Source organism: Brachyhypopomus gauderio, unplaced genomic scaffold (genome assembly GCF_052324685.1).
Source record: "Brachyhypopomus gauderio isolate BG-103 unplaced genomic scaffold, BGAUD_0.2 sc63, whole genome shotgun sequence".
Lineage (NCBI taxonomy): Eukaryota > Metazoa > Chordata > Actinopteri > Gymnotiformes > Hypopomidae > Brachyhypopomus > Brachyhypopomus gauderio.
This window is the reverse complement of record NW_027506884.1, coordinates 795438-811818: the sequence shown is the minus strand read 5'-3', so window position 1 is coordinate 811818 and position 16381 is coordinate 795438. Positions and strand designations below refer to the sequence as shown.

The following is a 16381-nucleotide window of genomic DNA, read 5'->3' as shown; positions in this document are numbered from 1 at the left end:
ATGCTACACACGTGAGCTCGGGCCCGTACGTGTGCTACACACGTGAGCTCAGGCCCGTACCGTATGCTACACACGTGAGCTCAGGCCCGTACGTATGCTGCACACGTGAGCTTGGGCCCGTATGTATGCTACACACGTGAGCTCGGGCCCGTGCGTGTGCTGTCTGTGCGTGTGCTCTCTGTGCGTGTGCAATGGAGTTTCTGCTCTCGCTCGGCGCTCCTGGGGACACTCGATGGGTGGAGCCTTCCATCGCCCCAGCAACCAAACAAAACCAGGGCGCGTGCTTCCTCTGGCCGTCAGCCCCATTGGTGGGACACGTATTCCTTCCCTAATTCTCACTCTAACGTACACACACACTTTCTCTTTTAGGACTCGGGGGGGGGGGGGGGGGGGGGGGGGGGGAATGACATTGAGAGGCCGGCCTGGGGAAAGGCCGCTATTTATAGTGCCCGCCCCAACTCCGCTAGCACACCCGTCTCTGAGTGATGGAGGAACATTGTAATGTATCTATGGAGCCTGCTCCACACATCTACCACTGAGAGAGAGAGAGAGAGAGAGAGAGAGAGAGATGGAGAGAGAGAGAGAGAGATGGAGAGAGAGAGAGAGATATGCCAGTGTGAGTTCAGCACTTACAGGTCATAGTGTTGGTTCCATTTGGGGTCCAGGGTGTTTCTCACAGTGTCTGTGGAGTGACACTGTCCTGATCCATCCACCACTACTTTAGCAAAGGGGTCAGGAAGGCCTGTTGAAGGGATTACAATACATTACACACACATATACACACACACATACACGCCACGCACACGTCACACACCACGCCCACACACATGTGCACACACACGTGCACACACGCACCACTTTGGCTAAAAACACCTGTAGTCTAACGATTCTAAGTCAGGAATGCAGTAATTAGCCTGTGTCACTGACCCCTAACAACCTGTTACTTCCAGACTTAGAGTCCAAACAGCAGCAGACGGGCCTCTCAGCCCTGGGGTTACTGCGTTTCTGCCCCTCCCCCCTCACCTCCTCTCTCTCCTCCCCTTACACCCCCCCCCACCGGCTAATCTAATCATGCATCTCTCCATCAACACAAATGCTCTGTGTGCTGGAGAGACTAGAGAGATGAGACGGAGACAGATTATGCTTTTCTTTGTGCAGGTGTGTGTGAGCGCGCAGGTGTGTGTGTGTGTGTGTGTGTGTGTGTGTGTGTGTGTCGGGGTGCTTTATCTCCTCACACTGACCCACATTTCTCGTGTCTCATGGGCCAGCATACTTATCTCACTCGGCACACTTCAAACAGGCGGGACGACTCTACAACACCAAGTCCATTTACACAGGCCTCCCAAAATAGAGAGTTCTGCCCCCCCCCCCACATCACTCCAGCTTTCTGGGGATACTTACGAAAGAAGTCTTTCTTTGCCAGATTCTTCGCGCACAGCACTGCAAAGAAAACAGAAGGGTTTCATTTCATTGGCTTTCCAAGATTAAAGTTTTTAAAACAAGCAAACAAACAAAAACATTAAAAGCCAGTTAAGAAGAAAAAAACCAAAACAAAACACATTACTAACAGATATTTGCAGACTCAAGCCAGTTCAGAGGGCCATGTGCGTGTTTAACGCCGCTGTGATTAAGGCAGTGCTGTCTAAGCTGGCCACTGGTGGGCTGTATATGGGTCAGGAGATGCTGAGTCTGGCACTATGAGCTCGGGCTGCAGCGGGCCGCTTTAAATATGCATGACTGGCTCCAGGGAGGCGGGGGAGTGGTCCCGTAGCCCCGCTCCTGTCGGCCTTACACACCACACACACACACACACACATACACACACACACACACACACACACACACACACACACACAGCTAGCAACATGCAGAACTTCTAATGAACGTCACATCTGCTGAACAGTACATGCACCGCTCTGCTGTCAGACTAGGCCAGGCTTTAAGGCACAGACGTTTTGAGCTTTCAAACAGCCACCTGCTGTCCGGACACGAGCTAAAGCAACGGCCCGGTTCTGCAGTGGGGCGGCAGGCCGAGAGGCTCACGCCTGCAGCTTGTTTAGTGCACGCGGGCGAAGAGCTCTGGAGACTCCAGCCGTGCGACGCACGCGGTCACCAACAGGTCACCACACACGCAGCACTCCACGGACACTTCTGGGGGACGGCCAGGCAAATATAAAAGACAAGACAGAAGAAGATGGAGTCTAGATGGAGAGACTGAAAACAAACAAACAACAAACAAACAAACAAACAACACAGGCACAGTGCCAAAGGGTGATGTCAGGAAGGGGGCAGAGAAATGTCAGGAACACAGAGGCATTTGAGCTCAACCAAAACAGAGCAGCTCGCCAAGCCCTCGAGGAATCGGAGACAGTAAAGTGTGTGTGTGTGTGTGTATGTGTGTGTGTGTGTGTGTGTGTGTGTGTGTGTGTGTGTGTGTGTGTGTGTGTGTGTGTATGTGTATGTGTGTGTGTGTGCGCGCGTGCGTGCGTGTGTGTGTGTGTGTGCGTGCGTGTGTATGTGTGTGTGTGTTGTGAGAAAGAGAGAGATGAAATGGTAAAGGGGCAGGCTCAGCACACCCATGCAGGTGAGGAGCAGACTTTACTTAACCCAAACACACAAAGGCCGTACGCCCGTACGGAGGAAGGCCACACCCCCTCAGCCGTGCTGGGTGCTTCACACGGGGGTGTGTGGTGAGGAAAGGGCTCGTACACAACAGGCTCTTCATGAGTGAAGGCACGGGTGAAGAGGAGAACAACTCCTAGCAATGTATGTACACACTCGCACACACACACACACACACCCCCCCCCCCCCCCCCCCCCCCCCCCAAAACACGCACCCACACCCCCCCCCCCCCCCCCCCCCACACACACACACACACACACACACCCCACACACACACGCACCCACACCCCCCCCCCCACACACACACACACCCCCCACACACGCACGTCCCCCACACACACGCACACACACACACACACCCCACACACACACCCCCCCACACACCCCACATACACACACACACACCCTAGCTCCTACACAACCTCCACATACACGTCAAACTACACCCACTACCCACGTGTACATCTCCACCCACATATAAACAGCCTACGCCCACCACACACACATCTCCACCCACATATAAACAGCCTGCGCCCACTACCACACACACACACATCTCCACCCACATATAAACAGCCTACGCCCACTACCCACACACACACACACATCTCCACACACATATAAACAGCCTACGCCCACTACCCACACACACACACATCTCCACACACATATAAACAGCCTACGTCCACTACCACACACACATCTCCACCCACATATAAACAGCCTACGCCCACTACCACACACACACATTTCCACCCACATATAAACAGCCTACGCCCACTACCACACACATCTCCACCCACATATAAACAGCCTACGCCCACCACACACACATCTCCACTCACATATAAACAGCCTACGTCCACTACCACACACACATCTCCACCCACATATAAACAGCCTACGTCCACTACCACACACACACATCTCCACCCACATATAAACAGCCTATGTCCACTACCACACACACATCTCCACCCACATATAAACAGCCTACGCCCACTACCACACACACATCTCCACCCACATATAAACAGCCTACGCCCACTACCACACACACACACACACATCTCCACCCACATATAAACAGCCTACGCCCACTACCACACACACACACATCTCCACCCACATATAAACAGCCTACGCCCACTACCACACACACATCTCCACCCACATATAAACAGCCTACACCCACTACCACACACACACATCTCCACCCACATATAAACAGCCTACGCCCACTACCACACACACACACATCTCCACCCACATATAAACAGCCTACACCCACTACCACACACACATCTCCACCCACATATAAACAGTCTATGCCCACTACCACACACACATCTCCACCCACATATAAACAGCCTACGCCCACTACCACACACACATCTCCACCCACATATAAACAGCTACGCCCACTACCACACACACATCTCCACCCACATATAAACAGCCTACACCCACTACCACACACACACATCTCCACCCACATATAAACAGCCTACACCCACTACCACACACACATCTCCACCCACATATAAAACAGTCTATGCCCACTACCACACACACATCTCCACCCACATATAAACAGCCTACGCCCACTACCACACACACATCTCCACCCACATATAAACAGCCTACGCCCACTACCACACACACACATCTCCACCCACATATAAACAGCCTACGCCCACTACCACACACACATCTCCACCCACATATAAACAGTCTATGCCCACTACCACACACACATCTCCACCCACATATAAACAGCCTACGCCCACTACCACACACACATCTCCACCCACATATAAACAGCCTACGCCCCACTACCACACACACACATCTCCACCCACATATAAACAGCCTACGCCCACTACCACACACACATCTCCACCACCCATACGGAAACGGCCTACAACATCTGCGCACACGTAACCTACGTCCACTGCGGTGCCGTACACCTCCACCTACGTGCAGACGGACCACGCCCCACGCGCTCGGGCACTGGTGCCCACACGTAGGCCGCTGTGGAGGGAGGGAGGGAGCGAGGGAGGATGTGTGGAGGAGTGCACACGCTTGCTCCACACACCAGGAAGAATTTCCCTCCACAAACATCCCTGGGAATGTGTGCTGTTCCAGTGAAACCCACCTCATCACTCAAACATCTGGAGTGCATTTCTTTCTTGCCTGCTCTCTGTGAATGCCAGTCAGACACCCCCCCTCAACACACCACACACACACACACACACACACACACACAGCCCCTGAGAGGGAGCTTCAGCACCTTGCCCTAGAGTTTGCTTCTTCCATTAATTATTCACAGCTTGTGTGTGTGTGTGTGTGTGTGTGTGTGTGCGCGCGTATGGGTGGAGGGGGGGTTAGTGAGCTTTCCTATAAACACTCCATCTTTAATCTCTTTCCCTTCTGAACAGGAAACAGCAGACAGCCTAAAGTCAGCAGGGAAGAGTGCTGTGGGGGTTCTGGTGAAACCAACATGGCGGTGGACTGGATCAGCGTGCTGACGGGCCCTCTGGGTCGGGCCCTCTGAAGCCTCACAGCACCACTCAACGGTCCTCGCGGCCTGCAGAAAGAGGGAGGACGTCTGCGACGCCGTTTCAAAAGGCCGAACGCTCAACACAGTCTGCAGAACAACTGACAGCCACGGCCTCCAACTCCAGTAGAGTGAACACTGCTGTGGGGACTCTCACTCTCAACTCCAGTAGAGTGAACACTGCTGTGAGGACTCTCACTCTCAACTCCAGTAGAGTGAACACTGCTGTGGGGACTCTCCACTCTCAACTCCAGTAGAGTGAACACTGCTGTGGGGACTCTCACTCTCAACTCCAGTAGAGTGAACACTGCTGTGGGGACTCTCACTCTCAACTCCAGTAGAGTGAACACTGCTGTGGGGACTCTCACTCTCAACTCCAGTAGAGTGAACACTGCTGTGGGGACTCTCACTCTCAACTCCAGTAGAGTGAACACTGCTGTGGGGACTCTCACTCTCAACTCCAGTAGAGTGAACACTGCTGTGAGGACTCTCACTCTCAACTCCAGTAGAGTGAACACGGCTGTGAGGACTCTCACTCTCAACTCCAGTAGAGTGAACACGGCTGTGAGGACTCTCACTCTCAACTCCAGTAGAGTGAACACTGCTGTGAGGACTCTCACTCTCAACTCCAGTAGAGGTGAACACTGCTGTGAGGGACTCTCACTCTCAACTCCAGTAGAGTGAACACTGCTGTGAGGACTCTCACTCTCAACTCCAGTAGAGTGAACACTGCTGTGAGGACTCTCACTCTCAACTCCAGTAGAGTGAACACTGCTGTGGGGACTCTCACTCTCAACTCCAGTAGAGTGAACACTGCTGTGAGGACTCTCACTCTCAACTCCAGTAGAGTGAACACTGCTGTGAGGACTCTCACTCTCAACTCCAGTAGAGTGAACACTGCTGTGAGGACTCTCACTCTCAACTCCAGTAGAGTGAACACTGCTGTGGGGACTCTCACTCTCAACTCCAGTAGAGTGAACACTGCTGTGGGGACTCTCAGTCTCAACTCCAGTAGAGTGAACACTGCTGTGAGGACTCTTACTCTCAACTCCAGTATAGTGAACACTGCTGTGGGGACTCTCACTCTCAACTCCAGTAGAGTGAACACTGCTGTGAGGACTCTCACTCTCAACTCCAGTAGAGTGAACACTGCTGTGGGGACTCTCACTCTCAACTCCAGTAGAGTGAACACTGCTGTGGGGACTCTCACTCTCAACTCCAGTAGAGTGAACACGGCTGTGAGGACTCTCACTCTCAACTCCAGTAGAGTGAACACGGCTGTGAGGACTCTCACTCTCCAACTCCAGTAGAGTGAACACTGCTGTGAGGACTCTCACTCTCAACTCAAATTCATTCGCCAAATAATAATCATATGGCTTAATCTAACAACATATTTTTAATCCATCATTTTATGAAGCTGCGTTGTTGCAGTGGGTTGGAAACAGGACTGATGACTCCCTTAAGACTCAGTAAGCACAATCATTTATGGAAAAGTGTAAGAAACTTTTCGTCTTTGTAGCCTGTAGTGAAACTACATTTCTGATGTACCTGAGCTACAATGTTTGTAGCTTTTTTTAAACCAAACAACATGTTATTTAATCTTAGGAGTTCTGCCAAATTAAGAGTGATTCCTCTGCATGGGCTCAGTCAGCAACAGACCTTCTCACACACTGAAATCCCAGAGCGCGTGTCTCCCAGTCTGTTGTGCAGCTCAACTAGACACTACACACTCACTAAGCAGTCTGGCTGCGCTCACCAACCATCTGACATTTCCATATGTACCGAGATTGTCGGAGGACTTGCTCATTGGCTGCTTCCCTTTGGATGCGGATTTTGATTGGTTTAAAACAGATAAAGGTATGACATCCATTCTTCTTAACAAAGATATTAGAAAGACTTAAGTAATGCTGTGCGATATGAAAATATACTGTATGGCATATCTGGTGCCATAGTGTGGCACCAGAACACGGCCTAGTGCGCGTGTGCTTCCTGGTGAACACCCGTAGTGTACTGTTGTGAGAGACGTTTTAGTGAAACAAAAACAAAACAACAACAAAAGAATTTGCTGGTTCCAGCTGAACTGGAGCAAACTAGAACTGGTTCTGATCTTACAGGCCCCGAGGGTTTCAGCCTCCCACTAGAAATGCAGATTTCAGCTCGGTGGGAATACATACGTGCGGGACGCATCAAAACGTTTGGGACTTTATGTCTTTGCCCCCACGGGCTAAATTAAGACACGGAGGCTGCAAGCAGCCAGCGCAGACAGAGTGAATATGAATGTGTGTGTGTGTGTGTGTGCGTGAGAGAGACGTTTGACGCCAGGAAGGAAAGTGGTCAGGGGCGAGAGCCAGTCTCCCCGTGGGCTTCCCCTCAGACAACCATGAGCCACGCCGATGACGAGGACCTCACACTGGACAGAGCTTGGTGTGTGTGTGTGTGTGTGTGTGTGTGTGTGTGTGAGGAGCGTTCGAGAGACTGAGAACCATCAGTGTCATTAATAGCGTCCCGCTGCGAAGACTTTCCCATCAGTAATATTATATTGACTGCAAGTCCAGTTGGTTCCGTGTGGAGTGCCCGGCCCACCAGAGGGTGTTTGAACAGGAAGCATGTTATTTCCTCCCAGTGAATCACGCAGCCAGCCGGGCGAGACGTGAAACGGGCCGGGCAGATACCAGCGAGCAGCGTCGCCGGGCTGGTGTTTTCCCCGAGTGCCGAGTGAGACGTCCCAGGAAGCGTGTGGAAGAGCCCCACACTCTCAGGTTCCCTCACACTGCCTCACCGCAGCGAGGAGGTGGAGAGAGGTGTGAAGAGGTGTGTGTGTGTGTGTGTGTGGGGGGGGGGGGGGTGCAAATGTCTGTAACGGCACATTTACTTTCGATTCAAAAGTGTGCTGGCTATACGCGCTTGTTGTCGAAACTTGGCCAACTCTCTAAATAAGGACATACCTTTTTTATGGAATCTGTGGGTCTGGTTAAACAAGATGATTAGCCTGTTCACTGGAGACAGTTCGCCTGGATAAACCACATAGTGGCACGAGTACAACATGGCCAATGGCAGAAAAGGGAGAAGATATACAATATAAAGTTATATGAAGCATGTGAGGGTAATTATATGGTTTGGGCTTCTCTAAGTGGTGTGCACAAGCAGTGAAATGTTTCAGAAATGTCTTGCAAAGGATACTGAATCAAACTGGTTTCAGAATGAAGCCAACTGTGTTTGGGCAGGATGTTTTGAGAATGAAAAGGAAGCTTTCTAGTGTCAAAGAAAGCTTTTATCAGTGAATGTAAATGTTTTAACACACCCTAAAAACACACACAGACATCTTTATACAGCTCTCAAACTTCTAGCGACTTGGACAAACACATACATGAATGAAACACAAAAAACAGGTAAGGTGTTGAAATCTTCCAGTCGAAAAATACTTCACCATAGCAAATCCGTTTGTCAAAATAAGACTAAGCAAAGCCTGTTGAGTGGAGACCCACTGCAGCGTGATCCACCCCGAGCTTCTGCTCCACGTCCTCACACCTCCCAAACACCTCCGGGCCAAACGATCAGACCACACAACACCTCCCAACAAACGCAGAGTTAAAGCGCGGCGTGATCGCTATCGGCACGCGGAACCATTAGGCACGGGCGTTCGGTTCCTCGCTCTTAACGCTCCGTCTCTGCGTAGCGGACAAACGGGTGGGGCCGTGACGAAGTGCATCGCTCGCTGCTCTCCAAAGACGGGGGCAGCGAGGACGTTGGAGGGAGAGAGATGGTGCTGACACAAGCCTTCCAGGTCATGAAGAAACAGGGTGGGTTAAATCCCGCGAGGCTGGATCATCAAGTTCATTTTTACTGGTTGGGGCAGGACCTTCAAATCCTTCACACAATCCTTCAAACACAGACGGTGGGAGCGCTAACGTAGTCCAGATGGAGCGGCCTAAAGAACGTAGCGATATCTTGACGTGGGTTGGGTAGATCAGAGAAACCGAAATGGCTTCAGCTTTGACCCAAACCCAACATAAAATAGTACTAGGATTGCTTTAGGACAACCTGTACACTGTCACTGTCACTCATATACATTAAAACCAAATACAGCCAACGAAGAAGCCAAACACTTCAAGCTGAATAAAAAATGTAGTTTAATATAAATAGTTTAATATAAATTTCCCCTCTAGCCCTTTCAAGCAGTCTGTTTCCGTCAAGCTCGGGTGCACTAGCAGAGGTGTGGGAGCTTGAGGGTCCTGTGCAGTATCTCAGCTGATCCCAGGCCTGCACTCTTCTGGACGGAGATGTCAGATGTTGTTCCTGGGATCTGCTGGAGACACTCCTGCAGTTTGGGGGTCAAAGCCACTAGTTCTCCTATTACCACAGGAACCACCGTTACCTTCACCTTCCATGTATATATGTACACACACACACACACACACACACACACACACACACACACACACACACGACTGCAAGTATCTGTTACCCAGTGCTACTCAGCCAAGCAGAAGGGCAGGGTCGTCATGGCAACGGCAGGCACAAGTCACATGGCCGGCGTGAGAAGAGAGAAGCTTCTGTGTGTTGTGCCGGCGTGTTTCACATTCAGCGCTTGACCCCGTGCACCGGGCCGGGCCGGAGGGACTCTGGACACGCTCGGCTCAACAGAGCAGACGGACAGCCAGCACGGCGAGAGCAAGGTCAAAGTTCACACACTACAGTCTCCGGTGACGTTATGCTATTGCACACCTGTGTATATGTGACTTCACATGTGACTTCTCTTGTTTACCCAACTAATGATCATTAAATTGTTTATTTCTTAACTTACATATCTTGTAGTATTGTGCATAAAATGCTGTAAATAATTTTCAAATAGAAATTTTTCAAATAGAGACTTGACAAACTTTTATCTTTTGTGTCTAGCACAGGAGTCACCATGGACCTTGAGAGGTTAAATTTCTACTAGTGAGACCACAAAGGACCACTATAAGCACTCTCTCTCCCACACACACACACACACAATCCAGCAAAGGTGACATGCGAGATGGCCGTGTGGAAAACAGTTCACATGGTGCAAAGGGGTATGGGGGTATCTGTTGTAGGGTTAGTGGTTAGCTGTCCACTCCATGCTGTGTGATATCTGAAAGGGTGTGGAGGTGTGGGACAACAACGTGAGGTAAAGTCAGAACTTTCCCAGCTCATTAAAACTCATGTAAAATCATCACGGAGTTTGTGATGGAAGCCTCTCCAACTACGTAACTCTCCAAGTTGTCAAGATTCTGAGATGGTTCAAACTCTGATATGTCCAAGAAGATAAAATATTCGGCATCAAGGATGGATTTTTTATTTTTTAGCTTAGAAACATGGCACCTAATAATTTAATACAACAGCAGGTCCTGGAAAAAGAGGATGTTTAATGTTCTCCCCTGTTCTCCTCCAGCTGTTCATAAAATAAAATCAGTGACATTTGACCCAATTGTGATATTGTTGAAACTGTAAAAACTCTGACCAGGCAATTCACTGGTTATCAGTTCAGGGCCTTCGAACAGACCGAGGTGTCTCAGTGGACTGCAGGTCTCATTTGCAGCGTTATTCTTCTAAAAACAAAAAGGCTTTCTCCTCTACCCTTGCTGCTCTTCCCTACTGCCTTCTTGAGAGAGAGAGAGAGAGAGAGAGAGAGAGAGAGACTAGCAGCCCCAGGTCTAATCTCAGGTCTGCTTCCTCATCCAGCACACCCAGATTACTCTCCTTCATAAAAGCCTTTTCCTCCTACCCGCTCAGTCACTCATTAGCAGGGACTGTTGCTCGATGTCCCGCCTGTCTGAGGTCACATATCTGACTCAGGATATGCCCTAATCTTACGCGGGACAGTGTGGCGACAGAGAGGAACTGGGTCAGAGTCACCAGTGAGGAGCAGAGACGCTGAATAACATTATAAGCTTCTGAAGGAAGTAGCTAAACACTACCCTACAAACTTACATAGAGGTCATTGCATTTGGTTTCCATCTTCTGATTATTTACCTTTCCGTTATCAAGGTACAGATCGTTCTGTTTCTCATGTTGGGACAATATTTTATTAACTTGGTACAATATCAATCTGGAGGTGGTGTTCTCAGTTTGACTGACAGGTTCCTCCTCACACTCCTGTCTTGAACATACGGTCTGTAGAGTCAGTGCTGCACTGCTACAAAACGTGAGATGCATAAGAGCTTTTACTCACCATGGGGGCTTATCTGGTAGCAACTCTAGTATGGCAAATGCTTACACAAAAAGTGTTACAGTAGTATGCAACCAGTGGCACAGAGGGTTTACCTACGAGTCTGATGAGTTTGGCTAAGTGGACCAAAATGCAGAGGGTATAAATCTTTTGCCAGTATCCTCACATTGAAATGGACACTGAGGTGGATATGAACAGGGGTTTTTAGATCAATCATTATACAGATATCGGGACGGGGGGGGGGGGGGGGGGGGGGGGGGGGGTGTTATTTCTCACTCCCATAAATCGCATGGGGAAGGCCCAAGACACTAGGTAGTGGAAAGGTATGGGAAGCAATGATGTAGACTCTCCTCAACACATAGCTGAAGAAGTTTCCCACCATAAACCTCCACAAAAAAATATTAGCTAGACGAAATGGACTGACAAGGACCTCAAGGGCTATCAACGTCAAAACCAAGATGACTCAAGCGTTCAAAAGACAAGGGAATACAAGACGTATCCCTTTTGTTGTTGTTCCAAAGGTGGGGGTACTATGGAGAGAAAGCAACGTCATGCCAGACTGAAATCAAATGAAGAACCCTGTATGGTTGGGTAACATTCCATACTGGCTAGTCAGTACGCACCGAAACTACCACTTTATCAGAGGTGGAAATAGTCGTCCCAATCTGATAGCCTGTGTGTTAAACACAATGAACAAGCTAGCTGCAAATTCACAAAACAACCGACCCAATTTGTAACTCCATCCGTTAAAAATAAGCGTATGTGAACACCATTTAGAAAACCTTACATCACTTTTTCCCCACCATTTTTAAGTTCACAGAGCCCGTCTAAAAAAATCACCTTAGACAGCATTATGATTTTTATCCAGTTTTTCAGTTGATTGACAGCTTCCTATTTTACTAGCTTAGATTTATTTTCTGGAAGGTAATTTCAGAACTCCCAAGAAAATGGTCAGCTCTTCCTCTAGAACAAATGAAATGTATGAGCTATGGTGATGGTGTATTTTACTTCAGTATGCCACCAGCTTCAGAGACACATTTGACCTTCTTCCATCTGGTTAAAGTTAGCTTTAGGTAAAAGAAGTTGGTCACAGACCACACTTAAAGAACAAGGTACTGGAGTGATTTCTGAGCACAGTTTGGCTCTTTGGACTAATATGATGTAATGGAGTAGAGCTGTTGAGGAATGGGAGTTCACTAATCTCTTTAGCAGAAACAGAAGGTTTGGTGAGCCTAGTGATGTTAATGGCAAAAGACATTCCTCGCTCTGAAGAGGACAAATTCCCAGTTTATATTTCAGATCAAACCATCACTTGACAGTCTTTACTAACACATTATGCAGCAGAACAGAATGTACTCTAATTTTATGAAGCCATTCTGAGTTGTAAAGGCACTTTTTTGTTGTGGTGTTTATAACTTTTCGGTACTAGTGCTGCATAAAATACATAAATTTGATCGAAAGGGTTTTTAAACATACATTAAAAAAGAAACTTAACATCCATTTGTTATATTCATTAATATTGCGCATACCACACTATGATGCCATTGTTAAAAGAAAGGTAATTAATGACAGCAAACAAACTTCAGCTGGCAGTGCAAAAAACTCCGATGCAGCTTTAAGCCAGACGGTGGAAACGACACAGTGACCAATATGGATAATAAATACAGCTTTACACAGTAAACACTGAACGCTGGTAGGTTGTATTGTGTCTACACCAATCAACACCACCACCAGGGCCAAAGAACAGTCAAATGGAGGGTGAAACACAAGGTTGTATTACTCCATCTTATGTAGAATAAAGGTGTATGTCCCCCCCACCTCTGGTGCTGGGGGCCCTCCAGACGTTACTGCCTTATTATCACACGCTGCACAAAGACTGCACAGATGGTGACAGCACGTGCCAAATGGCAGAGAGAATAGCCAGCATCATTCACCTAAGAGCTGCAGACACATTTTCCAGTTTCTGAAGGGTCAGGCCTTAGCTTGGGTGAATATGTGCATTACATCAGGTGAAGGATGGAAGAGTGTTTCTCCAGTGCGGGATAAGCACCATGATTTCATAATACTTTTCCACCCAATTCTTACCGCATAGGCAGTTTCAGAAAGATGAAGCCAACCCCTCAGCCAGACGCACAGATCAGGAGCGTAACCTACGCAGAAAAACAACGATTCCGCCACAGCGACTGGACAGCTCACCACTGGAGTCAAACAACCTATTTGTAAATACTCTGTTTAACCAAAACCTTAAAATATATATTGCTATGGTGACAGAATAGCCCCAAAATAAATGTAGTTATGGGTGGGCCACATCTTGTTGGGGCAATTTTCTGACCAAAGGAAAACACAGCATGTCCAGTGTAAGGGTACTGGCACTGTACTTTAATTTTTACAGAAATGCAGAGAATCTTGCCTTCAGACTGGACCTCAGTAAGGGTGATCAACAAGACTATTGTCAGTTTAAGGTTACATGCTTATGGTTCATTTCAAGCATTAACATCACGTGTGTCCATTGAGGCTTATGGGGACAGTCAGAAAATTGGGCGATCACTCTTTATGTTTTCAGTGCTAGTGATGGTGTCCATAACCTCCCTGCCTACAGTGTTCTTTCCCCTTTCCTTTATGTTGTAGCAACTTAGTCTGCTCAGGCTAAACACGGTGTTATCAGTTATATTAGATTAATGGCCTACACAGCTAAAATGTAATCTTTAACACTAAATATTCTGGAAATCATATTTGTAATGGGGTTTTTTATTAAAAAACCCTGCTATTTGGAGAAGCACAAAGAGCAGCGTGAGTCCCTAGAAGAGGAGCAGACACAGGGTCTTTCACACCGTGAGGTGAGACTTCCACAGGCCTGCACCATCACACACCTCTCTGAGAGAAAGACTAAACAACGCAGGCGTGAGGAAACGCGGTTCACTGGGTGTTTCTGTACCTGCCACAGGTAAACACTGGTCCTGCAGGAGACCACCAGTGTGTGCACTTCTGTACAAGTGGAGCTCGTGTTTTGTCTACGGCTCGAATGTCTACCATTACAAAGAGACGCACCGAGGTAGGAGGGCTGGGAGCAAATGATTGGGATTGGTGAAAGAATAGCACACACACCACACTATTCACGAGCAGGTCTGCCTGTGAGCAGGTCTGCCTGTGAGCAGGTCTGCTTGGCCGCCATTGCAATGCTGCTAAATTCGTTGTGGCTTTTCATGGTTGACTGTAAATGTAACTAACTTTCTAAACACTTGGGAATGAAAGTCAGGCACAGAAATCCGGCCAATTCTCCAGTGAATGTGTTTTCATGTCCCATACAGACCCCTTAGAAAAAAAAGGAAATTCTATAGGGACCTAGGATAGATACTGTTAGATACTGATGTCCTGGATCTGTGAGGCTTTGGGGATAAATTAATAGAAATGAAAAGGTCTTAAACATCACCCCCACTTTGACAAACACGGCGAGGAATAAAGTACTTAGAGTTGGACACCCTGTCTGATCTGGGTGTAAAGCCATCAGATATTTGTGTTGTCCTGCTTTGCTGACTGAGAGGATGGACAACCAAGCAAGAAAGAAACCCAGGTAAGCTGACAGGTGCGATGAGCTGGCACGTTTAAATGAGTTCCAAGAGCAATCTGAGATGAATGGAGAGGACAGAGGAAGAGGGAGGTAGAGAGAGGAAGACGGAGGTATACAGAGGAAGAGGGAGGTAGAGAGAGTCAAAGGCAGCTCTCTCATCAAAAAGGCAACAGCTAGCACTTTGAACACCTGGGGTTTACAATCACAGATGTTGGCAACAGACACTCCACCTCAGCATCTGCAGAACATTACAGAGAGCCTCAGACAAGACTCGAAAGGAACAAGGCCCTCAAGGTCTCCGTCCTGAAATGAGAGAATTAAGACTGTGCTCGGGAAACGTCTACAAACGTTATAGCTCTTAGGCAGACCTGTGGTGAAAGCCACGCAGACTTGACACAGCTGCTAGTGGGCTGTGGGGTGGCTATGAAGTGCAGACCCAGGATCCGGTTTCCCCGTGTCTGTTACCGTGCACATCCTTCTGCTAAAAAGCAAAACTGATCTAGAGAGAGGGCCGCTTTATACTGGCCTGAACTCAGATGGACCAATGTAATATAAAAAAAGCTACCGAGTACATCCTGGCAGACGAAGAGAAGTAATGCACTCATTGTGAAGTAGGGCATTTCCAACACAGAATGCTGTGTAAAATATTAACATAGTAAAAGATCTGGCAAGTAGTACTGATGAATAAATAACCAAACAAGGTGCAGAGTAGCCCATGAAGACACTAAAGGCTACATCGTGTGTCATATTCAGCCAAACTAATATTTTTTAATGAAACCATCATGCTTGTTTAATGAAACAAGTGGTGTTGGGGACCGCAATGACCGCTTACCATCTTCAAAGGACATCAAAAGGATAAATAGGTATGTGTACTGGATGATGTAATATCTCTGGTGTATTTCTCAACATGGCCTAATGCTATTCTGGTCCATGTGTTTTCACTATTAGGATTCGATTCACATGGTTTTACATGGCCTCTCAGGGTTTATAGAGGGATGACTAGTCTTAACATCAACTAATACAACAGATAAACTGCCATTTACATTGATAAGCGAGTTAAATAAATCTCTTGACAACCAACAACAGATAGCATTAAACAGGCTGTTACTAAGCAGTCAAATTGCATTGGCATGGATCCTATACGTAGGCTAAACGCAAAGTGGAAAAATGTGTTTCTCCTGCACGTGAGGTTAAAGAAAAGGGTTTGCCCGAGAGGCTGGGTTTCTAGATTAATATCTGCACTTCTAAAGTCACAATTTTGAATATCCCCCAAAACGTATAAACAATTGATCACCTAAATAACTAAACGAATAAAAATCATTTATCTTGGTGCACAAGCCTCGCTGAGGGGCCAAGACTGGCTGCTGTGTTTTAAATGTGCAATTCTTGCCACGCACTTGTACTTTATCGTTTTGATGCGAGTCTAGATGTGAGAAG

General features: G+C 48.0%; 1 protein-coding gene across 1 annotated transcript in view; it reads right to left on the bottom strand.

The window, feature by feature from the left end:
• smurf2 (SMAD specific E3 ubiquitin protein ligase 2) overlaps nt 1–16381 on the bottom strand; it is a 41019-nt gene that overhangs the window by 21204 nt on the left and 3434 nt on the right. Inside the window, exons 2-3 of the mRNA XM_076988754.1 lie at nt 1402–1440; nt 634–742 (exon numbers count right to left, since the gene is read on the bottom strand). Of these exons, the coding sequence (XP_076844869.1) occupies nt 634–742; nt 1402–1440 (148 nt within the window). The remainder of the gene's footprint in view (nt 1–633; nt 743–1401; nt 1441–16381) is intronic.